At 46.9% G+C, this 24,689-nt stretch overlaps 2 protein-coding genes across 4 annotated transcripts; one reads left to right on the forward strand and one right to left on the reverse strand.

The window, feature by feature from the left end:
• Positions 1-13,733: 13,733 nt before the first annotated feature.
• LOC117847599 (uncharacterized) lies at positions 13,734-22,925 on the reverse strand. Of its 3 annotated transcripts, none has more exons than XM_072292810.1 (12): positions 22,659-22,925; positions 20,445-21,473; positions 20,251-20,341; positions 18,201-18,400; positions 17,697-18,102; positions 17,517-17,617; positions 17,401-17,438; positions 15,645-15,819; positions 15,371-15,515; positions 15,150-15,268; positions 14,855-15,063; positions 13,734-14,238 (listed from the first exon to the last, which is right to left on the reverse strand). In XM_072292810.1, the coding sequence occupies exons 2-11, from the start codon at positions 21,420-21,422 to the stop codon at positions 14,911-14,913; spliced, it is 2,406 nt and encodes an 801-aa protein (XP_072148911.1). In that variant the 5' UTR covers positions 21,423-21,473; positions 22,659-22,925; the 3' UTR covers positions 13,734-14,238; positions 14,855-14,910. The 3 variants fall into 3 exon arrangements, with proteins under 3 accessions (XP_072148911.1, XP_072148914.1, XP_072148910.1); XM_072292813.1 differs by having other exon boundaries at positions 13,734-14,223; positions 15,645-15,816; positions 22,659-22,924; XM_072292809.1 differs by having other exon boundaries at positions 13,734-14,223; positions 22,659-22,924.
• A 161-nt stretch (positions 22,926-23,086) lies between these two features.
• Positions 23,087-23,907, forward strand: LOC117847615 (uncharacterized). Its single transcript, XM_034728854.2, has one exon. It carries the CDS (start codon positions 23,138-23,140, stop codon positions 23,687-23,689), a length of 552 nt encoding a protein of 183 aa, XP_034584745.1. The 5' UTR covers positions 23,087-23,137; the 3' UTR covers positions 23,690-23,907.
• The last annotated feature ends 782 nt before the right edge of the window (positions 23,908-24,689 follow it).

A 24,689-nucleotide genomic window follows, 5' to 3' on the forward strand; every position in this document is an offset into this window, starting at 1 on the left:
CCCCTCGGATGCGGTCCGCATAGACAAGACAAATCCTGTGGGTCCCCCCGTCGGCCTCGCCATAAATGCACCACAGAGTTGGCAGAGGGCAGGGCGACCGAGCCCCTCACGCAACCTGGCGCAAGTACCCGTGCATGACCGTCCTGTGCAGGCTACAGTGCCGGCGGCCGGTTCTCATTCGCCACGGAGCACTCATGACCTGCGCCGACCGGAGCAAAGGAGAGAGAGGCCTGTCCTCGGGTCCCGCACACCCTCGAGTCCCGCACACCCAACAGTGCGGACGTGACACCCTCCCTCTCAGCAGCCATCACCGGAGCAGCGGTATCCACCGTCCTCCCTAACGGATGCCGGGGTAACGACGCAGCCGCCTCATCATGATCTAACCTGGTACCTACGAACATCGAAGTAGCTACCTACGGGGAGCAGCAATACTTGGCATCCGGCGACCTCCCCCTCCGGCATGCACGACGGCACGCGTTTAGGGTCGGCAGGACATCGGGCGCCTAGGATCTCTCCCCTCCTTCCTGCCATACTTTTTACCATCTTACTCTTTACTCTTTACAGACCTTTTTTACCCGATCCCAATTGTAACTCCGGCCGTCCCCTTGCGATATAAAAGGAGGAACCTAGAGCCGGAGGGGGGGATCGAATCCATCAGCTTCTTTTCCCGGATACCATAGTACACTACCACTTTTCCAAAGAGCACGTAAACCGAAGAGACTTGGGACCAGTCCCTCTCTCGTCCATCTGTAACCCCCTACTACAGAACCCCCGCGCGGGCAACACGAGCATTCTCGATACTGGACGTAGGGCTTCCCTTGCCCGAACCAGTCTAATCCGTGTCTCCCGTGCAACCATCTGAGGCTCACGCGCATAAAAGAAATTTACTAGTCTAAGTCTTGATCCGCTGATCTTGACAACGACAGTGTCTTTCCTTCCGATCGAGAATCTTAACTGGATACTCCTTATACGATAAATCAGGTTCAATCTCCAATTCTTCCGGGGTAATGATCTCAGTTGGAATCCTGATGCACTTCTTGAGTTGCGAGACATGGAAAACATCGTGTATCGCTGCAATCTTCTCTGGAAGTTTTACTCGGTACGCTACGGGTCCACACGCCTCTACGATCTCATAGGGACCAATATAGCGCGGAGCTAACTTTCCCTTTACTCCAAAATGTTGTACGCCTTTGGTTGGTGAAACCCGTAGGTATACAAAATCTCCAACCTTAAATTGGATGAGTCTTCTTCTTTGATCAAAATAGCTCTTCTATCGAGATTGGGCGGCCTTGAGATTTTCGCGGATGACTCTCACTTTTTCTTCGGCCTCTATGACCAGGTCAGGTCCATACACCGTTCTCTCTCCGGGTTGCGACTAGCTCAGTGGGGTTCGGCATCTACGTCCATACAAGGCCTCGAAAGGTGCCATTTTCAGGCTAGCTTGGTAACTATTGTTGTAGGAGAATTCCGCTAATGGCAAACACTTATCCCAGTTCTTGTCATAATGAATAGCACAGGCGTGCAACATATCTTCCAAAATCTGATTAACCCTTTCTGTTTGCCCATCGGTCTGAGGGTGATATGTGGAACTGCGGATCAATTTCGTGCCAAGTGAAAACTGCAACTGCTCCCAAAAGCGTGCTACAAACTGACTACCTCGATCAGAGATGATCGTTTTAGGTACACCATGCAAGGAAACAATTCGATCAAGGTACAGTTCTGCATATTTCTGTATGGTGTGGGTGGTGTGTACTAGAAGGAAATGTGCCGTTTTGGTTAGTCGGTCTACTATAACCCATATGGAGTCATGCTTGCGGGAGGTATTGGGTAGTCCGACTATAAAGTCCATGCTTATGTCTTCCCATTTCCACGAGGGAATAGGCAGCGGCTGCAAGGGGCCAGCTACCCTCAAGTGGCTTGCCTTAACTCGCTGACAGGTATCACACTCTGAAACATATCGAGCAATATCGGGTTTCATCCCACTCCACCAGAAATTTTGTCGGAGGTCGTGATACATCTTGGTACTGCCAGGGTGAATCGAGAACTTGGACAGGTGTGCTTCGTCCAGAATTTGTTTCTTAAGCTCAGGATCATTTGGAACTACAAGTTGAGTTTCATAAAGTACCACTCCTTTCCAATCCCGTCAAAAACGTTTATATCCTTCGTCCTCCTGTGCAAGTTTCGCTTTGATAAGGTTTATCTCTTTGTCCTCTAGCTGTGCTAGAATTATTTGGTCAAGCAGGGTGGGCTCCAGAGAAATATGACTTAAGGTGCCATGTGGAACAATTTCCAAGTTGAGTTTAGCCATTTCGTGACACAGGGTCTCGGCATAATTAACCGCCGATAAGCAGTTACAATGGATCTTGCGGCTGAGTGCATCTGCAACTACGTTGGCTTTTCCTGGGTGATAATGCACTTCTAGGTCATAATCCTTGATTAATTCTAACCATCTCCGCTGACGCATATTGAGGTCTGCTTGAGTGAATATATACTTAAGACTCTTGTGATCTGTATAGAGGTTGCATCGGGTTCCCATGAGATAATGCCTCCACATTTTCAGAGCATGAACGACTGCCGCTAACTCAAGATCATGAGTAGGGTAGTTCAACTCATGTGGCCGTAACGCTCGCGAGGCATGAACTGAAGTGGGCGGCTTCCAGTCCATTACTTCTTGCACCTTGCTTGGGTCTACTGCTATACCATCTCTGGATATGGTGTGTCCCAAGAATTTAACACTGTCCAGCCAAAAGTCACACTTAGAGAACTTGGCATAGAGTTGGTGGTCTCTTAAGCGTTGGAGTACAGTATGTAGGTGCTCTGCATGTTCTTGTTCATTCTTCGAGTACACCAAGATGTCGTCAATGAATACCACGACGAATTTGTCGAGTTCGGGTATATACACCGAATTCATGAGGTACATGAAATAAGCCGGTGCATTAGTAAGCCTAAATGACATGACTAAGTACTCGTAGAGTCCATATCGTGTAGAAAAGGAAGTCTTTGGAATGTCGCACGGGCGGATCTTGATTTGATGGTAGCCAGAACGAAGGTCAATTTTGGAAAACACTCTAGCTCCAGCTAATTGGTCGAACAGAACATCAATGCGGGGTAGGGGGTACTTGTTCTTTATCGTCACCGCATTGAGAGGTCGGTAGTCCACACACATTCGCAGACTATCATCCTTCTTTTTCACAAACAAGGCGGGGCAACCCCAAGGTGATGTACTTGGGCGAATAAAACCCTTTTCCAACAAATCATGCAACTGAGCTTTCATTTCTGCCAGTTCGGCTGGTGGCATCCGGTATGGTCTCTTTGAGATTGGGGCGGTACCTGGTTGCAACTCAATGGCAAACTCGATGTCTCTCTCAGGCGGCATACCTGGCAAATCGTCTGGAAACACATCCGTGTACTCGCACACTACTGGGATATCTTCCAAACGGGCTTCAGACACGGGATAGGCACAAGAAGTTTGGCACTCTCGGGGAGGTAAGTGTATAGTGGAGCTACCATACTTGGGTGAATTTATATGGATTGCCCTGGCAGGGATATCTAGGGTCACTCGGTGTCGGGTCATCCAATCCATACCCAAGATAACATCTATTCCTTCTATCCCAAGGGTAAGCAGGTCTTCCTTAAGAAGGGTTCTCCCTAACTGGATAGGTACTTTGCGGCTCACTTGGTGTGAAGCTACCTTTCCACCCGGGGTAGAGATTATGTAGGTACCTTTGGTGTGACAGAAATCTAACCCACACTTAGCACTGATTCTAGTCCCAATGAAACTATGGGATGCTCCTGAATCAAAAAGAATAAGGACGGGTCGATCACAGATAGAAAAGGTACCCGTCATCACTGGTGCGCCCTCTGGGAGTTCAGCAAGGGTGGTGAAGTTCAGCCTGCCTTGTCGGACCTGCACCTTTGGCTTCTTCCCCTTGTTGCCCAGTGTATTGCTTTGACCGGGTCGTTGATTCTGGTTGCGGGGGCAGTCCTTGGCGAAGTGTCCTGAGTTCCCGCAAGTGAAACAGCGGTTTCCAGTGACCGGGCGCAGTGGCATCGGGAGAGTAGGACGGGGCCCTTGCGGCTGGAAACCGGGGAAGCGAGGTGCTGCCTGCGGTGGAGGTCGAGCAACCCATCTCCCAGGCTGTGCAGGCCTGCGAGGCGCTTGTGGGGGAACCATTCTGTACTTCTGGGCAGGCGGGCTGGGTGCCGGCATTGGGGCCTTTCTCTTCATGTCGGCCTTGAGAGCCTTCATGCAATCTTCCTGGGAAATTGCCAGGTTCACCAGTTCATTGTAGGAACCCACTTTGATGGGGTTCAGCCTTTCCTTGAGCTCCAAACTCAAGCCTCTGCGGAAGCGGTCCCTCTTCTTTTCATCGGAGTCCGCATGATAGCCTGCATAGCGACACAGGTCGTTGAAAGCCTGCGCATAGTGCAGGACATCGCGGCCTCCCTGGGTGAGAGCCAGGAACTCGTTGAGCTTGCGCTCCAGAAGACCCTCAGGGATGTGATGGCCCCTGAACGCCATCTTGAATTCCTCCCAGCCGACGACGTGGTCGGCCGGCTGCATGGCGTGGTAGTGTTCCCACCACAGGAGAGCAGAACCACGCAACTGCTGCGCGGCGAACCGAACCTTGTTCTCATCCGGGCAATATGCGGTGAGAAGGGAGAACTTGGACTCGATAGCGCGAATCCAGGCATCGGCGTCAAGTGGGTCCTCCGTCTTGTGAAACAGAGGAAGCTGGGTCCCCAGAAAATCCTCATAGCGAGCAACATGTGGCTGATGATGGGCCCTTCCTCCTTGGGGCTGCTGCTGCTACCCCTGAGCGATGTGCCTCAACAGCTCGGTCTGGGATGCCAAGATCGACTCGAGGGTGGTCGGAGGCGGAGGTGGGGGAGGCACCTTGCTGCCACTGGGAACGGAGACGGAGCGTGTGCGATGCGCCATCTGCAAGATTCACCTTTCCATTAGTTCCATAACCTCAGAAGTATTCCAAATAATGTGGGAATGTATGTGTTAATTCCGCAAATGCAACTTTTGCAACCCAACACATATCCTTATTAAGGAGGTGCACAAAACTTAGCTAGCAACTGGCCCATTTCCGCAGCGTCATTTTATCCTTGTTACCGATCGGAAAGGTATTTTGATCCACGTTTTGTAGGGTCCACAAGATCCGGTTTCTCCCTGGTTGGTCTGCACACACCCTTGGGCGAGCCAAAACCTTATCCTCGGGGTCCCACTAATTCCGACCTTTGTTGCCGGGGTCGGGCGATACGGAGCTTCTCAACACGGGGTCGGACGAGGCGGAGACCTTTCAACACGAGGTCGGGCGAAACGGAGCCTTTCATCCCGGGGTCGGGCGAGGCGGAGACCTGCCGCGAGGGGGTCGGGCGCGTTCGACCTCGCGACTCGGGGTCAGTCAACTTTGGACAGGCCCTCAGGAAACGGGTGTGTTCACCGCACCAAAACCCACACTCTTGACATCCATGACGTGTCGCAAAGTGTCAGAAGTCGAGTCAAAAGGGAACGAAAAATAGGAACTGCTTTCACTAAGATCATTTCATTGCTGGTCTTAAAATACAGGAGGAGTACTCAACTCAAGACTAACCTATTATATCATTGGCCAAAAATATAGGTCGCCGAGGAGTACAATCAAAAACAAAAATAGAACCGCTCAACTTAGTTTGCCATAGCTAGAAGTCGTCGAGGTTGCCCACGGAGGCAAAGCTAAGGACCGGAGAGTGAGCATCACCAACTGGAGGCTGCGGTGAGGCATTCTCATAGTCCATGCTCGAAAAGCCTTCGATCTCCTCAGGCTCCTCCTCCTGGGCCATCGGCTCGTCCAGCTGCACCTCTAAGGCGTGGATGGCATAAAGCTCATCGTGATACTCCTGCAGGTGCTCATTGGCGTTCGCCAGCTCCATGTTCACATCATAGAACTGGTCAGCCAAGATCTCCATATCGTACTCCATATCCACAATCTCTTCCTCCAAACGAGCGACTGGTCCACCATGCCACTCTGCACAGTAGAAAAGGCAACCTGGTTGGCCACTGCCATCCCAATCACCGTAGCCATCGCTCGGCTCTGCAGCTCAACCATCCTGTAGAACACATTCAGGCAACGAGCTGAAACAAAAATCGTGCGCTAAGGATCCATAAGCCCGAGCAAGTCCATATGCTCCATACGATCCAACCAGTCCGGGTCCCTCGTATCCCGGGCAGGGAACAACCCAATCGGGTCTAGCACAATCTCAAGAGGGTGTGCCCGGCAGAACTGGGTCAAGGTCTGCAATGCTGCAAACTCCCAGGCGTCGTGGAGCGTGTGTCCCTCAGCCACTACCTCCAACAGCGGCCACTGTGGCTGATCCGGAGGCGGGGGTACCCGCACGTGTACGCGGCTCCGCGGAATCCCATGGTCCTCGTACGCACGGCCCGCATAAACCGGCAGCGACTGGTACCCGAAAGAGCGCAGAGTGTCCCACAACACAGCTGGAAAACCCTCGTAGTGAAGGCACCGTGAGTAGGTGGTGCCCTCCGTACCGACTGCCACGTGCACGGGCTGTGCCATCTGTAACCAAGGGTCACGTGACAAACGGGGTTAACACTTGGAAATCAAACAGATTTCTGGCAGTTAGAGAAAAGCTCATAACTCAGCAAGTATTCCTCCAAAAATTTCTCAAATTTTACCAGTATGTTCTTTAGATAGTGGGTAACAAGTTTGGTATTCAAAGGTAGGGCTAGAACAGAACCTAACAAGGTGATAATCTCAGATTCCTATTAAGTGTACCTGCTGGAACTCTTCAGACCGAGTCAAGATAAACTGAATACATCTTCCAAACCAGAGACTTAACAAAACCAAAACTCTACCAGTAAGTCCTTCACTAAGTTCTGAAAAACTTTTCTTAAAGGACTCCTCGCAGGAAAGGTCCTTAAGGTGGTCGAAACAGCAGAAACTCCGCTGGTGTACACTTTGGGCTAACAGCCAACAGGGGGTCACAAAACTGATCACAACTCTCAACCCAAATGGTAGTACCTTGTGGCAGTTTTACTTGGGAGTTTTAACACAACTTTCTTATACAAACCTTCTGGAGTTAGCATGGAGGAAAAAGGACAGCTAGACAATCCATAACGCGGTGCATTACTTTTTACGACGTACTCGAGTTTGGTTTTATTTCTGAATGCATGCACGTCCTAGTCGTCCTCTCAACCAAAAATAATTGCCAAAAATCTTTGGACTTACGTGGTTAGTGCCGGTGGCAAGGCAACAATACGGCTCTCACTATAATAACTAGTCGAGTTACTAGGCATCGTTTCGAACGCAACGTTTGTTAGTGTACCTGCAGAAAAACACAACACAGCTTGAACCTTCCGTGCCAGCACTCACGAAAGCGTCCACAATCATTACCGTTCACTATAGAAATGGCACCCATGCGTTTAACGCTGCATGGACAGCGCAACAACCGTGGAAATAGGTTCCTTTGAATAGAATCCTATAACCCTTCGCATTCTCGTGATGCGGAATCATGCACACGTGTAACAAACGTGGGCGAACAACCGTGACGATAGGCTCATTGGAATCGAACCATACCATCCTTCGCATGTATTAACATACGGAACTTGCGCACGTATAATAGACGTGGGTGAAACAACCGTGATGATAGGCTCGTTGGAATCGAATTCCCATCACCCTTCGCATACTCGCGATGCGGATTTCGGCACACGTATGATAGGCGTGTCAAAAAGTGCTGGAAGTTAGAAGATAACCAATAACTATTAGCCACCTTAAAAATAACCCCAAAATCCCCTAGGGCTCCTCGAACTAAACTCATCCTTAGCGAACTTACGAACTTCTCGATTTTACTTCTTGCAAATTTTAGTTAGAAAAAGAGTTTCAAGGTTTGTTGTTCTCCGTACCGTGCTTCGAGCTCTGATGCCAGCTGTGGTGGAACCGCCCAAATTAACCTAACTAAAATGCATTGAAGTCGTCTGACACGCGATTATGCACTTTAAGCAAGTCAACTTGGTCGACCGTCGGATTTCCTCCGATAAACCACATAAACAGGATCGAGAAGCATCGCTCACGCGAAGGTGAGTAGCACAGAGATTACAACATTCCATCATGACAACATAGTTCAACAATTTAATACATCAGAGTTTTTGAAATTCAAACTGAAATTTTGCAAGGTTCGAAGTCAAGGAAAACAGCGGAAACTAAACGCCGATACATGACATCACGACGGAGCCGATCGTGACATCAAAAATTCCTTCCTTCGCCATCCGAGGAAGGATCCCACTTGACGGTCCAGCCTGGAGGAAGCTGGGTCGGCCAAGTGGTACCCGCAACCAAACTATTGACATTACCTGAAAAAGATTAGCCACAGCAAGGCTGAGCAACTATTACTCAGCAAGACTGACCCGTCGGAAAGACACGACCGAGACCTAGACATGCAAGGCTTTCTGGCTCTGGAGTTTTCTATGCCAAAAGCGTTTAAGTCAGTCCTTACTTTCAACATTTTAGCTCATGTTCTATGTTCTTTATCCATTCTAGATTAGCAACTTATACTAAACAAACATGGTTTCCAAGCAATTATTGAACAAGCATCAAGATTAAAACCATCATCATGTTCCATCTTTACTCAGTGCAGAATAGCGATCAAGTAGTCCCAATCTGTGAGAGGCAGACAAATCGATTCGAATTTTATTAACCATGCATGGCAAACCTAATCTCACGACATCCGCGCACCATGAAGGGTCGCTTCATTTGTCAGCCATCCCCATCGATCCCTTAGGCACGTGTCAGGGCCAACTTCCTTTAGCATGCAATGCTCCACAGTCCCGGCCTATTGCTGCACTGTGACCGCACTTGCACCCACATGATGCACCATGGGAACGACGTTCCAAGGACAGCCGGAGGGTATGCCACGCCCGAGTTCAATCAGGTACTAGGCTTTCCCATCCCATACTAGGTATGAGATTAGTACTTTCAAACACTTGATCACGAACGCCGACACATTTCGACCTTAGTTCATTTTCATATAGACAGACAGGGCAATCCACCAAGTATCGAACACAAGCCTGACCCCGTCCGTCATCCTTATAGTTGCGACAAAACTGAAACATTCAACTCCTATAACTCGCGAGTGACAGGAAATCACTCGAATTTTACCGAAACCTATTAAGCATTGCACTACTCGACCTTAGCAACTAGTATTCAGACAAGGTACTAAGTTTATGCATCTAAGGTTTCATTACAACTCCTCGAAACGTAAATACGCAATCAAGTAATCAATAATATTGCATGAACTCAAGATAGGAATTTATGCTCCGGGGCTTGCCTTCAGAAAAAGCTTGCGGGTCCTCGGGGTCTTGCTCCGGTTCGGGCTCTCCTTCGTAGAGATGCAGTTCCTCGGTGGGGTCTTCTTCCGGTGCTGGATGAAGCTCGTACGTTCCGTCGGCGAGATTCAACTCTACACGGAAATGCAATGCAGGGGTTAAACATTTTGGATGGTTATTTCAACACACTCATGTTTTAACATGGACACTTGTAGCAAAGCTACAGGAAAGGTGGGGAAGTTCAACTTCTATTGGTGGAGAGCAAGATGAGAGGGTCGGATTGAGGAAAAACTTAGGGTCTGACCCTCAGGCTTAAGGAAAACCGTACCAAGGTTCTCAAACTCAACACAGAGGAATCCCCGAAAATATTTCACCGATACCCTCGGGTCAAAGAAAAAGTTACAACCGAGCCCTCGGGCGAGGCGGAGAAAGGGTCGGCGAAACTTGGCAGGGTCGGGCGAGGCGAACGGGAAAAGGTCGGGCGAGACGAAAAGAAAAGGGGTCGGGCGAACCGAAACAAAGGGGTCGGGCGAAACGAAAAAGGATAGGGGTCGGGCGAAACGAAAAGGACAGGGGTCGGGCGAACCGAAACAAAGGGTCGGGCGAAACGAAAAAGGACAGGGGTCGGGCGAAACGAAAAGGATAGGGGTCGGGCGAGACGGAAAGGACAGGGAGGTTAAGTAGCTTACCTCCAGGTCTACCGGTGGCAAGGGGTGGCATTGCCGGTGAGGGGGTTCCCTTTTATAGGGCCGGGGTGGCGCAGAGGGTCGAGGCGGGGCTCCGGTGGGGAAAGGATAAGGCCGGGAGCGGCGAGTGCGCGGGCAAGGCGGCCATTGGCCGACGACGCCATTGGGCAGGGGAGGCGGAGCTCCGGGTGGTCTTCGGCGGCGATTGGCCTTGGGCGGCGCGCGTCTGGGGCTTCCGGTCTGTCGGGCGGGCGAGGTGGAAAGGCTATCGTGGGGGTTGGGCGAGCGGGCGGAGGCGCGGGACGTCGGGGGCGTCTCAGCTTTCTCGGCAAACGGGCGGAACAGGGTTGGCGGAGCAGAGCCGTGGCAGGTGGAAGGCGACCTGCGCGCAGCCGGCGATTGGCTCGCCCTGCGCTCGCTCCGTCCTGTCGCGGGCGCGGGTTGGGCACCGTGGCTCTCGTTCTGTCGCTGTCGCGCTGGTGATAGGGCGCCGGCGAGCTGCCGGTGGCCGGCGGCCATGCGGCGCGCGGCGCGCGAGCGAACATGTTCGGGCGCGCGGGCGTCGAGGCTCCCTTCGGGCAGCAAGCCCGACCAGCTTTGGAGCGATCCTTCTCCGAATCTTTCAACACAACTCCCGAAACTCCCTTAAACAAACTTGTTCAACTCTGGTCGTTCTTCAAACTTTGGTCAAGGTGTTGGTTTAGATTGTGAAAGGATTCAAAGATATTTCCGGCCAAAGCTAGCCAAAAATCTGGGATTCCAGACTTAGGATTTAAGGCATCCGGGGTGAGTTGACTGGTTTACCTCACTTTGACCGGGATTTTGAACAAGTTCGGGTCCGATTTGGATCTGGGTCAGTGTAACGAAGTTGGAACACTCTTGAGGTACTACAACTTTCATTAAGGCTCTGACTCGAGTTTAGATAGGAAAACGGGAGATGAAAGCTTGCAAAGATGGAGGAAAACTCGAATTCCAGGACTTAAGAGATTTTCAGGGTCCTTTAGGAAAGCCGGCTTTGGTTGCTGTTTTTGACTCCCTTCCACTCCGAATTAGTCAAGGTGCCTTTAACAAAAGTTGTTGGAATTTAAAAGTTTTACAACTCTTATTTGGGTAGAAACTTAAGTTTGTATATAAAAAAATTCAAGCTTTAATTCGAACTCCAAAAAGAGCTTCTTAGGTTTATAAAGGTCATTTCACTTCTTAAGGATTTATCACTGGTTTAGAGTTAAAAGTACTTAATTTAGGTAGAGTTGTTACAGAGAGGAAAGTGAAGAGAATAGGAGAGGAGAGAGAACGGCGGATTTTTTAACGCCGTGACAATAAAAGTGATAGGAGTGGCAGATAGGGGACGGGAAATTAGATTGGGAAGAGGGTGTTAAAATCACTTTTAACACTTTTTAACACTTTCTATTAAACACTTGTGTTAAAAAGTGAGGTGTTAAAGTTTAACACCCCATTTTTCATAAACACATGAAGGGGTGTTAAAACTTGCTAAAGATGTTAAAAGTGGTCTCTAGTCCACGTTTTCTCAGGTTACCCACTCTCTCTCCTCTCCTCTCCTCTCCTCTCTCTCCTCCCCGCCGCCTGCGCATCCTCCCCTCCTGCTCATCCTATCCGCTTGGCCGGATCCGTCGCGCCACCCCTCCTCCTGGCTGGATCTGCCGCGCCGCCCCTCCTCCTGGCCGGATCCTCCGTCGCGGCACCCTCCCCCCTCCTCCGTCGCGTCCTCCCCCTCCTCCCCGGATCCACTCGGCACCGCCGCCAATGCCGACCATGCCACCTCCGCCCGACACCGCTGCCAACTGTGGCGCAGCCGGCCACGCAACTCTTCCCATGATGCATGGCCCCAACTCCCCGTCCTCGTTTACCTCCTCCTCCCCCTCCTCCTCCGCCTCTCTATCGCCGCTGGCGATGGCGGCGGCCGCAACCGCGGGGGCGTCGCAGCGGAAGCTCAGCCCCGAGGCACGCTGATCCGAAGGCAGCGCGCGGATCTGGAGGGGGCTTGCTATCGCCACGCTGCCGTCAGCCGCGCCACTGCTGACACCCGACGTCGCCGTGGCGTACGCGTCCAAGCGACGCCACATGCACACCACGCCGCTCCACACGGCGGCCGCGCTGCTCTCCGGCCCAACGCCGCTGCTTCGAGACGCTTGCGTGGCGGGGCGAGCGGGCGTGTCCCCGCACCCACTCGCCCTTCCATGCGGCCGCGCTCAAGCACGCTTACGCGCACCACCGGCGCATCGAGAGCGGCAGCGTCGAGGCCAACGACCACCGCGTCGGCGTGCCTCACCTCGTGCTCACCATCCTCGACGACCCGTGCGGAGGAGCAGCGGCCATCGAGGAGCTCCACTGGGATCTGGCCATGCAGGGGTGCCGGGGCCGGCGGCATCTACGGCGCCTGGCCGTGTGGGAGCCACGGGGTCGGGGGATTCGGCGGTAAAGGAGAGGGGAGAAAGAAGTTGCGGTTTCATGCAGATTCGCGCGGTGCGGCTGGAAGAAGTTGAGGAGGGGTAGAAGCAATAGTGTCAATTCCAACATTTGGTGTTAAAGTTTAACAGACCATCCAAACATTCTCATGTGTTAAACTTTAACACTTCATTTGAGGGTGTTAAAGTTTAACATCCTATTAAACTTTAACACGCTGTATCCAAATATAGCCTCAATGGCAGTGGAGGGATGCTCTATTTGGTATAGCTTTTAATGGTACTGAAGGAATTTACTCTTGAAGGGTATGGAAAGAAAGGAACCAATCAGTGTTCCGGCACAAAGAGTTGTCGGCCCTTTCACTCTTTGGAAAAAAAAATCAAGGAAGAAGCCAGAACTTGGCACTGGCGGGTGCAAAGAAGCTGGCTGAGATCCTGCGTCCCCATGGCTGAGCTCCAGCATCTTTGGTGTTGTCGTAAATATCTTTTGTTTTTGTTTTGCCCCCTAGGGATTTTACTACTCTTCTCTGTCAATAGAAATGGGCACCGTATCGTGCTGTTTACTTAAAAAGAAAGGGAAAATGCGGGATTCATCTGTAAGTAACCTAATAAATTCGGATTGGCACCTGAAAACGGCACTCGAGAGCATTTCGTCAGAAGTGAACTTTTTTAGAACTTTGAGCTGCAATATTGAGGATGTCTACATTGTCACAAATGTTAATATGTATTAATAATAAAATATGACTAATTTGTTTTGCTACGCGCCTCATATCGTCTATTATGTGGAAAATATACTAATCATCAACCATACAATTTGTTTTTATTTGGCTTATGATTTTTATGATCTATACGTCGAGTTTAAGTCAGGCATATAGGGCTTTGCTAACCAAAGACTAATTATCTGTCAATACAAGTACCCTTACTGAGGTGGTCAGTTCTATGGCCTTTTTTTATGTATAAAACTGAATTTACAAGCTAATGGGCTTCTAGGTTTCAGATCTACCATACAGTCACAAATATAACTTTACTGTGTAAGAAAGGAACAATAAATATTCATTGGTCACTAAAAAGTAACAAAAGAGTAATAGTGGCATTCGAAAAATTTTAGCATACGTCAGATATCCTCCGGAAATTGATCTTGATCACATAAGCAATGTGTTAAGCTTCGGCACCCATAAGCAATGTCACGGCCATGCGTTACACAACATTCATTTCCATACAAACAAGGAAACTGTTCTAGCTTAGCAGGATAGTGAATCGAGAAACATGTCAAATGAGGTAATAAAGAAACCGAGATCACAGCAAATGAAACCTCGTCACCTTTCAAAGAAATCATCAGAATTCAGTTAACAGAGCATCAACAATATACAAAAGTACCCAAGAGAATAATGACGTGTCTAACATCCATCGAACTCTCGATTTACCTGCAAGTTAAATAACATATTAGTTGAAAGGAAGCTACGGCAGGGCCACTTCACCAGCATCATATGATATCAACTATTCATCATTTCCCATCTGCTTGCAAAGCTTGGCACTCCAGGAGACATCCGTAACTACCACCGTTACTGACTAGTGACTACTGATGGTAATCACCAGGACATCACAGGTCCACTTGGCCAAAAAAACCATTACATGAAGGATGTGTCATTATATCCCCCTTCCATCTAAATATCAGCGCTACAGGGATACGAATACTGTCTGTCACTATCCTCTGGTTAGCAATCAACTAGTAGGGAGCTGGGAAACTCACGGGCCAGCAGGGAGCAAGTAAACCCCACCCAGGTACCTGATCCAGATAAAACTACAAAAGTATAAGAATCTACCTACTTGAAAATAAAGGATAGGTGTTCGAGAGAAAAATTAAGGATTGTAGGACAGCCTTTGAATGCGGTGTGGTATTAGCACATTTTCTTTCTCTTTAATAGTTTTAATAATTGCAGAACATATTTATGCATCCGTTTTCTTGTTAGGCGATCCAAGTACACATAATTATAGCCAGAACCTTTAACCATGACAAGAACTTGACCGCATATGGCCAACCATCAATGTTTCTGGCAATTATCAAAAATCAACTGATAATAAACAGCATGGTACAAATTCTACAAACACATCTAGCACCATTGGTCATTTACTGAAAACACAGCAACAGAGGATGCTATTGGAGAAACAAAGGGGGAAAGGTGCTCAGACATGTATGGACAAATCATTCTTCTGCACAAACAATATAAGTTGGAAAGTATTCTGCGAGTAAAGAGAACTGAAAATATAATTAAGGAGCAACGGAATAACATCAAACCCTACAGCCATCCTAAAAGCTAAAATGAATTGGTTTGTATTGTCTAACCTGGCAATGCAACTGTTTACATCAGTACATTTGCATTACTATAATAAAAATTGATCACAACACATGTCCATACCTCACAAAGTAAGCAGAATTAGATCGTGATCCCTAATTTCTGTCGTGATTATCGTACTAGTACCAATCGAAAACATCCCCAAGATCACCATCGTCATCGTTTCCAGAAGCATGCTCTTCTTCTTGCACATCAGGCTTTTGTACACTGTGCTCTTCATCCAACCAATTCGAATCATCTTCCTCCCCATGGATGAAATCATCCAGTACATTCTACAAACAGTGAAAATAAGATACTAATCTAATTAAATGCTACTTGAATAAATCCAATTTAAACATAGTGTGTGTTCAAGAAAAACCTCTTTTCCAGGGCCTCGTTCACTTGATGCGCCATCTTGTTTACGGGTATTGTTAATCTCTTGCTGTGCAACATCTTCAATGTTGAGATTCTTAATTACCGTTTTGAAATAAAGATTATCTGCACAAATAAATTAAATTGGTAAAATACAAGCACTAAGTTAAGCTAGATCAAAGATCAGGGGGGAAAACATATGTTGACCCGAGTTAAGCAATATCACACCTCCTGAGCGATGAATTATAGCATCATGGACTAGCAACGGATTTTTTTTCTCCTCAGTTTTAAATTTTGCCCGCACCTGGTGACGAGTCTTATCAGGGAGTAATTGCTGTATCATTGCAAAATCACTACCAAATTGTCGAAGACCCTGGTCCAGAATTAATCCAAAAGCATTGAACCGGCATCAACAAAAACAGGTAAGAAAACACTTTAGAAGAACTGAGGTAGTATGAAGCGAACCTAGCAGTCCAAGGACTTGATCTCAAAAAAACAATACCTTGTAAAACATGTCAGTATCAGATTTTGACCATTTGCCTCGAGTTTGTTTGTTCATGTAGGAATGGTAGTTCAATTTTGTTACATTTTGTGCTGGGTTCTGTGTTCTATCATTGTCGAAGTTTCTTTCCTCATCTCTATAGTCCAAATCGTCCATATCATCAAATTGAAAGCTGCTGTTCATAAGATAACATATTAGCTGAGAAAAGGAGAAACAGGAATCAAGAAGTTCAAAACTGAAGTATTCAGTTTAACCCTTTTAAGTTCAAATTTTGATCAAGTATGTCTACGATATTTTAGTCTTCAACTTAAATTCAGTCAAACCAATCAGCCATTTAGAAAAAGAGTAAAATTGGCAAACAGGATGCGTCAGCTTCAAGTTGCACTTCTGGGTAGCCAATCAGATGCTATGTTTGGAAAGCCACAGCCCAAGCAGAGAGGACATGAACATATTGAGAGACTTCATCACGAGGAAGGTCAGATTGGAACTTTTAAATTCGCTACAGCCAAAAGGGGGAGGAGCTGATATACAGCGGAAGGGTTTGGGCTGCTCAACAGATGTTGTATGAAATAAAATATCAGGAAGGGAATACATAGCACTAATAGGAGTGCAATATAAGCTTTAATGAAGTCCAAAAACTACTAAAGAATACAGACAATGATTCTATAACTAACAATAGCAGCATCAATGCCATCAATGCAAACAATAACCTATCTGAACGTTTATGAAAAATGTCTCCATGAAAAAATAAATAATTCAACAAAATTTGGAAATCAATATATAGATACTAACAGGCTAACATATATGATGAAATGTGCTGTTGCAGGATCCATTTTGCTAGATGACATATCTGGATGAAAAGTAGGGAGTGGTACACTCCCATCCAAATGCCCAAGATCTACTGTTAGGGACCTGGAGGACCCAGCTGGGCCGGTTGGGCCAAAGGCTGGCCCGAGGCCGGCTGGGCCAAAGGGGGCCCAGAACTGGCCCAAAAGGACCCGCGTGAACAGTACCCGTGGGTGCTGTAGCATGCCGGCCTCCGCCCGTCTACTTAGGCTAGGAATTAGGAAGAGTCTAGATATTAGGATGGCTTGCAAGCCAAGATGTTAGGGTTCCTTGAGAGCCAAGTCGTGTCCCCTCTATACAATAGAGGCCCCATGTACCAAATTAATCAAGCTAGGAATTAAGGGGTAAAACTCTAAAACTCTCTCTCCCTCTCTCCCTGCGCCGCCCCCTCCTCCACCTCCTGCGCAACCCCCCTCCATGGCCGCCGGCCACCTCCCCCTCCCTCTCTAGTGCCCTAAACCCAAGGGGTAGCCCAATACCCTAACATCTACTTATATGGTATCTTTATTTTTTTCCTCGAACATGCAGGAGATCTATGTATCTTTGTATTAAAGAGAGAACATCCGGACCCTTACAAAAGCAAACACATCACCTCAATAGATTAGGCTTAAGCAGGTAGCAGTGAAAGTCAAACACAATCACCAGTTACAGAATAGACATGACTTGACCAACAACTTAGGCCATCAACCTATCCTAGACCTAGACTCCTAAGGCCTTTGGCACCAGAGGTGAGCCTCAATTTGAGATTTCTCTTGACTTCTGAGATGCAAGGGAAAGCTCCGTAGAAGACACATTTATTACGATGTTTCCAAAGGGTCCAGGCACCCAGAATGATGAGTTCAACACTCTCAGCACAGCTAATATAATATCATGCATAGCATTCAAAGAAATGGGGTAAAAAATAGTATACCTTGAATTAGAGGATGGCTCAGGTGGATTCTCTTTTCCCTGAAGAAGCCCAAAAATCATTAGAATTAGCATAAATGTGTTTAAAAATATAACTACAAAACATGCCACAAAACTCACATTAACACGCTCTCTGGCCTCTTGTAACAACCTGAGATGTGCTGCACTTAGCTTCATGGGATCTATCTCCTCACGAGGTTTTTCCAGTAAAGTCTTAACCTCTTAAACAATAAAGGCCCAAGATATAAGAATGAAAACTAACATTATCTAAATTGATGCTTCAATATTTAAGCCACCAACCTTTCGCTCTGCTCTGACGAATTCTGTGGGTAAGCTTCTTCTCAGGTTTTTCTGCCGACGCATCTTTCAAAGTTCTCTTGCGGCCCCGTGAAGATACCTGGCTTTTATCCTTTTGGACCTTTTGCTGCAGTGACTCTTCTACACTATCCCTTGGCTTTTTCCTAACCTTCCGTGTAGTACCAGCAGTGTAATCATCACCACTATCATTATCTTCTTCAGCTAATGAAGGTTCAACAAAGTCTTCATCAAAATAGTCATCCGTATCCTTATGTGTCCCAACTTTCTGTGACTTTTTCCTGCTACGTAGTTTCATAGATGACCCGATTTCTCCAACACCCGATTTTGGTTGTTGTTCAACAGGAGGATCTAATGGTTCCCCCTCATTATGTTCCTGATCATTAGAATTCTGGATGAAAAGTAAAAAATACAGAGTAAGGAGAAACCTTGCGATAGTCATGGAAATATAAATAGCTACATCTTCTAAGCAGAATCAAATGCACTGACCTTTTGAACTGTCTGCTGCAACAAGTTACTTAAATTTTCATCAATCAATTTGTCATTATAGGAATCGCTGACGTTATCCATCTCAGAATTGGTAACTGTAGGAGTAACGACCCCAGAAGCATCTGGCATCGCAAAAGATACAGATTTCCCTTTCCCCTTTTCTCTTCCAACACTAGGTTGAGACTTACAAGTAGCTTCAGCTACAAAATAAATGTGTTTGCTCTTTATGAGAATAAGTACCAAAGAGATTACTCAAACAAAGACAAATTGCTACACACAGTTAACAATTCATTATGAGAAACCTGATATGAATGAACCTTATGCAGATAACAAAGTTAATATCGGTCAAATTCGAAAAGCCATTCAAAAAAGCTTCAATTGATATTTGATACTAGAGAAATATCTGATACTTTGTTTCATGCTTCCTAAGATTAAGCATACTGCGAAGAAAAACAAAATTAACTGGTAATCTATTGTTAAAAAAATATATAGATACAATTTTATGTAGTCAAGCACTATACACGGACATACAAAAATGGGATAGGGAGAACCCATATACCCACCAGCTCTATCCTTTTGAGAAACAATACGCATGTAACTTTATAATGAAATCTAGTACTACATTTACATCAGTGTTGCCCAAGTCAGCTACCTAGGCACTAGTTGATACAATTATGACTAGCCGCATAGCTCGCTTTATAACCATTTAGGTGGTTGGTGATGGTCTACCGTCCTACTAGAACCTAGCCTTGATGCATTTGGACATTTTTGTCATGTCCTGAGAAATTAAAACGCATATTTGATTCATGTCAAAGCATGCACAAGCTTGCAGCTTTTCAAGGTGTAGCTCATGCCCATTAAAAAGTGTAGATTGTCAATGCCAGCGGCAGAAGTCATGTTGCTGTACCACCTAATCCCATCAAGTTGTCGCTTGTAGTTTCTCCAGCAGCAAGGATGCCATGACATTGGCCCTAGACCCCCATCACTTGTTCGTTGCGCCTGTTTTTTATGAAATGCCAGATTAAGGAGCTACAGTAGAGGTTGGTGGCTAATGGATCCTAGTGGCTGTTTCATAAAGTTTTTGTTTTTATTTAGTTGGAGAATCAGCACTTGATAGATCATATGTCAGCCCACCTGGGCAAAACCACCCTACATAACACTTCAACCTAGGAAAACCACATCAACAAATAGGGTTTATGTGGCCCAAAGTCACAGGTTTACGGGGTAGGATATCTGGTTTTATAGTTAGGGGCTAAGACTTCTGGAAAAACTGTTTTAAATAAATAAAGTGTTAGATCTCAGAAACGCTGTTTGAGCAAACACAACTTACGTCTTAAAAATAACACAATACAAAACTATGTATTTAAAACAGCAGCAGTGACGTTGACCTAACCATCCATGCAGTGGAGTACATAGTCAGTATTAAGGCAACAATAAGCACAAGTCCGTAATAAACTTAGCTTCAATCTCATCTGTACTTAATGAGTTTTTTCAGCCTTGTTAAATCTCAAATGCAAAGAACAAAGATGCCATACACAGTTGTTAGCAATAATCTTGACTAGCAGTGCATAGTTAAATGTAAATTACTTAGGGTCCAAGTCTAGTCAAGTCAAGCCTTAGGGACCAAGTATTTGGCTTAGAGACCAAGTCTAGTCAAGTCTTTGCCTTGGCATGTAAGCCACTATGGCTGTGTAGTAGTGCTATAAATAGAGAGAAGGGATAGACTCCCTTGAGAGTTCTAGCAGCACCAAAGAGAGTGGTCTGGTGGTTCTCTCCACACTCAAGAGGAGAGTGTTTGGCTGGCTGGCAGGTAGCCTTTGAGGACTGCCCAGGTTGGAGTGTAGGAGTTGCCGTAGCCGGAGGCTTGTAGGCTAACCGGAGGCAACTATAGGCACTTTGGAAGGAACTGATCAAGTGGATCGGTTCCAGATAGGTTGCTGCGGCAACTAGTATTTGTTTCTGCGTGAAACAAGTGTGTTTGCGTGTATCTTCGGTAGTGTTTGGGCCAACAACAGTAAATAAGAAGCCCCACCAGTAGAAGCAAGTGTACCTGAGACTTCTCCAACCATCGATTGAGTACCATCAATAGGAGAATTAATTAGTTCATTGTGGTTGTCTAAATCAACAGTAGCATCCACATCCTAAAATGCCAAAAACAGTTGGATAAGGAAACATTTTTGCTACTAATTACCATATGAAATATCAACACATTAATTAATGGAATATTCAAAATATGGCACTGACCTGTGGTGACCAAGTGGCTGGAGCGGTGATGGTTTCTTGATCTTTAGGTTTTGTTGGCACATCATTGTTTTCGGCACAAATTCCAACCATCAGAGTAGCTGCAGTGGTATTATCATTAGTCCCAACAACCTTCGATGAAACCATCGCAGGCTTCGGTCGCAATTTAGGACGAAACTTCGCTATTGTTTCCTCTTGAACTGACACCTCAAGGACACTGTCGAGGTTAGCTAAATTGCCAATATCATTATTACTGGTTGCCAATAATCCTTCAGAATCTGGGGTCTGCACGCTTCCATGACATTTAGGGTCCTGTAGCTGATCATAATGGAGTCTTGTCTGAATACTATCACCGCTTTCCTTTTGTGTAGCCTCGTCTACAGGGGAAGCTTCAACCTTTTGGTTAGTCTTTTGAGATTTGGTGGCCTTAAGGAGCTTCGTCTGTACCTTTGGCTGGAACTTTGCATCTCTTTCCTCCTTATCCTGTGCACCAAACAGTTCCTCAAATTCAACTATATCATCAATAGTCTTGCCACATGAACTAGCAGGTGACACTTGGATATCTGGAACCACCAAGATTTTTTTATGCGTAGCTAATTTAGACGAATCAGCATTGTTCTTGTCATCTTGAGAAATCCTATCTGCAGCAGAAGTACCACCCGGAGGTCCCAATGGAACTGTCAGCACATCATCCGATGATGTCTCAAGAATAACTTGAGAACCAGCTACATCATCAATTGTCTCACTACCAGGGCATGTCAAGGATGCTCTTTCTTGGCTAGTGAGTTCTTTAGAAGAACTGACTTGATTTGAGACTCCTAGTTTTCCATTTCCATTTTCTACAGTAGGATTAGATGCTGCAGATCTGGATGACAAAACTGTTTTTCGGGGTTTGGCCCGTTGCTTGGGACGGAACTTTGCAGCAGCCTGCACTTCTTCTGAGGCATCAAGGATGTCGAAATTGGCCTCATCATCAATCATCTGTGGCGAACGTTTGTGTTCTACAGCAGATTATCTTAAATTTGAATGTCACTGAAAAGAATATTACACGTTTAGGAAAGCAACGGTGGCAAAAATAGAAACGGACAAGAAAAAGGAAATAAAAATCCTTGGGGGCTGTAGAGTTAGGATAAGGATATTTCACGAGAACTTCGGGAATTCAATTAAATTTGAATTAAATACAAACTTCCAAATCATATGGCACTTACAATTACACAAGTCTGAAGCAGTAGTGCAGGCAAACACAGTGGAACATCACGTGCGAGTAATGGCAGAGCTCTAGATGGAGGACAATCGGCAGTTACATATAACTAACTAAACCGCAGCAAAGCACACGACGACAACAATGGATATAGCACTATGTCAAAACAGACAAAAAAATCCAGGAAAGTTGGGGGCAATGCCTGATTGGTTTATGCTGTACCACTCAGCAAAAGCCATATCACAGCATTGTCTCTAATATATCCAGACCCCACTCGCAATTTTCCCAGGATGCCTAAATCAGCAATACTACTGTCTAGACTAAGCTTAAACGTGGTTGCTTTTGCACATTGCAAATGCTATCTAGAATTGTCAAACCGTTTCAGTGTCCTACCCTATGCAGCACGGATACGGATACGCGTATCGGTATCGGAAGGATATGGATACGCGGATACGGCAATTTCTTAAACAACCCGATACGCGGATACGTTTTAACTATTTTTTTAATAAATAAATAACAATGCATATTAAATTGCAAAATAGATGTTCAAATTCAACATAGAGACATTTAAGGTCTATTACACTGAGAATAACATGATAGCAGGTTCTAATTTAGGAGAGGATGGGAGCCTGGGACTGCAATCAATCAATATAAACTCATATCCAGATTCTGGAGATTGGCCAATTATCATCACGTTACCACCTACTTGCAATCTATATGGTACTATTCTCCAAGCAATTGTATTTGAACCGGTTAAGTATTGAAAAGAAAGGATAATCAACAACTGTGCAATAGCCAACATTATAAAGATCACACTGCCCCTGAACTTAATCCACCATCCATGCTTGCATGGGCCCTTATTCTGTAGACTATGGATTATACTTCCAAATTGCCTGGATACACTACACAGAAAATGTAAATCTCTATGCACTTTACGGATGCTATGCTACCATTACTGGGAGGAACTCACGGTTCACGGGAGGCCTGCACTACCAGTATCAGAGGAAGTCACGCACCTGAACAGGGGCTGGGGCTCCTTACGCCGGAGGCCGACGGGAGTAATCACGGGCGAACGGAGGCCGACGGGAGGCAGCCTGCGGCCGGCGGGAGGCGGCCTCGCGGCCCGTGGCCGCGGGAGGCGGACGGCGGCTGGCAGGAGGCGGCCTCACGGACGGCGGCCAGCGGACGGCGGCCGACGAGAGGCGGAGGCGCTGCGTCAGCCGTCAGGTCGAGCGGGAGAATGCGGCGATGCGCTGCGTGAGGCGGCTGCGCGTGGGAGAGCCGACGCCCGACGGGTCACGGGAGCAGGGCAGGAGGTGGGATGTGCTGTGATGTTGGGCCGGATGGGCCGAATCCAGGCGCAGAAACGTTTCCGATCCGAAGTTTTCGGCCCATTTAATCGGGTATACGTGGATACACCACGGATATGTATGGGACCGCTGAAGGTCCCGAAAAGCCCCAGCACTCCCAAACCCCAGGCTGCTCGACGCGCGCGATGCCTCCCAGATCGGACCACGCCGCCGGCAGCGCCGCCGCCGCCGCGGCGGCCGCGGCCGCCCAGACCCACGGATCCGACTTCGACTCCATCGACCCCCTGTTCCACCTCCTCCGAGTGCTGCCCTTCTCCTTCCTCAGGCCGCCGCGCACCCGCCTCAGGCTGCCGTCCAACCTGGCGCTCCCCTCCCCCATGACCGTCTTCTCCCTCATCCTCCTCACCTACTTCGCCGTCGTCTCCGGCCTCGTATACGACGTCATCGTCGAGCCCCCCGGCATCGGCAGCGCCCAGGACCCCGCCACCGGCGCCGTCCGCCCCGTCGTCTTCCTCCCGGGGCGCGTCAACGGACAGTACATCATCGAGGGGCTCTCCTCCGGGTTCATGTTCCTCCTCGGCGGCATAGGCATCATCCTCCTCGACCTCTCCGCCGATCGCACCAGACCCCGGAGCCTCCGCGTCTCCTTCGGCGGCTCTGGCGCAGTAGCCGTCGTCATCGCCTACGCCATGGCCATGCTCTTCCTCCGCATCAAGATCCCCGGCTACCTATGGTGAGGCTGATAGATCTTACTGGTTTAATTAGACCAGATCCGTTGCAAGATCTCGCTACATCTAAATAGATCTGCGTGATGTGTTTGATGGAACTAGCGAACCCCTTTTTTAATTATGTTAATGTTACATCATAGTATATTGTATGATATCATCATCAACTCTGATGTTGGATGCCAATTACCATTTCGCAATGTTACTAAACGGGGCAGTATTGTGATTCAGTGCTTTCGTTAGATTCCAATTGCTACTAAGTGGATCAATTTGTTGTAGTTGGTGACTACTGTTTTTTTACTAAGTACTTTGTATCACTTGTTTTCCTTAACTTTCTTGGACATTGAACTCTGAATTGTTGGAAGAATGCGGAGATGAGGTATCTTGTGTTAAAGTAGATATTATCAGATCCATTTACCTACAGGATATTGGATGCTAGTGTGCTTGACATTTTTCTTTTCGAATTTTACAATGTTTTCATGATATGTTGATAAAGTGGTGAGCTTTCATTGACTTGTTTCTATCTCTATTGTAAGTTAAGTAAACTATTGGAAGTTTATTTATTAGATCTTTCCATTTTGAATTTTGGAAGCATGCAGAGCTAGTACTTTTTTCACATGCTAATGACTATCTGAAGATATAAAACCTTAGTTCATGTTGACCTGTTTACTAATTCTTGTAATTAGCATTTTTAGTCTGTTTGAATACATATATACGTGAATCTAACTGAGATACATTGTCATCGTAATTGGCTAAGCTAATACTATTTTGGTGACCTGCTTCTTGACTGTTCTGGAGTATTTTCACTAGCATAAAGTTAGGCTTCGTACCATGAAAAAATTAATATAGGACCAGATATGTTGTTGATTTCTGGTTTGAAACTCAAGCTTCACATCCACTTATGCATGTGCTGGTGTAGTTGTTGGGATCTTGGAGAAGCTTTAGATTTGTTCTTTTGAATAGTAGGTATAATCCTACATCTGCACTCATGTTGTTAAATTAAATTAAAATA

This window comes from Setaria viridis, chromosome 1 (genome assembly GCF_005286985.2).
Source record: "Setaria viridis chromosome 1, Setaria_viridis_v4.0, whole genome shotgun sequence".
NCBI lineage: Eukaryota > Viridiplantae > Streptophyta > Magnoliopsida > Poales > Poaceae > Setaria > Setaria viridis.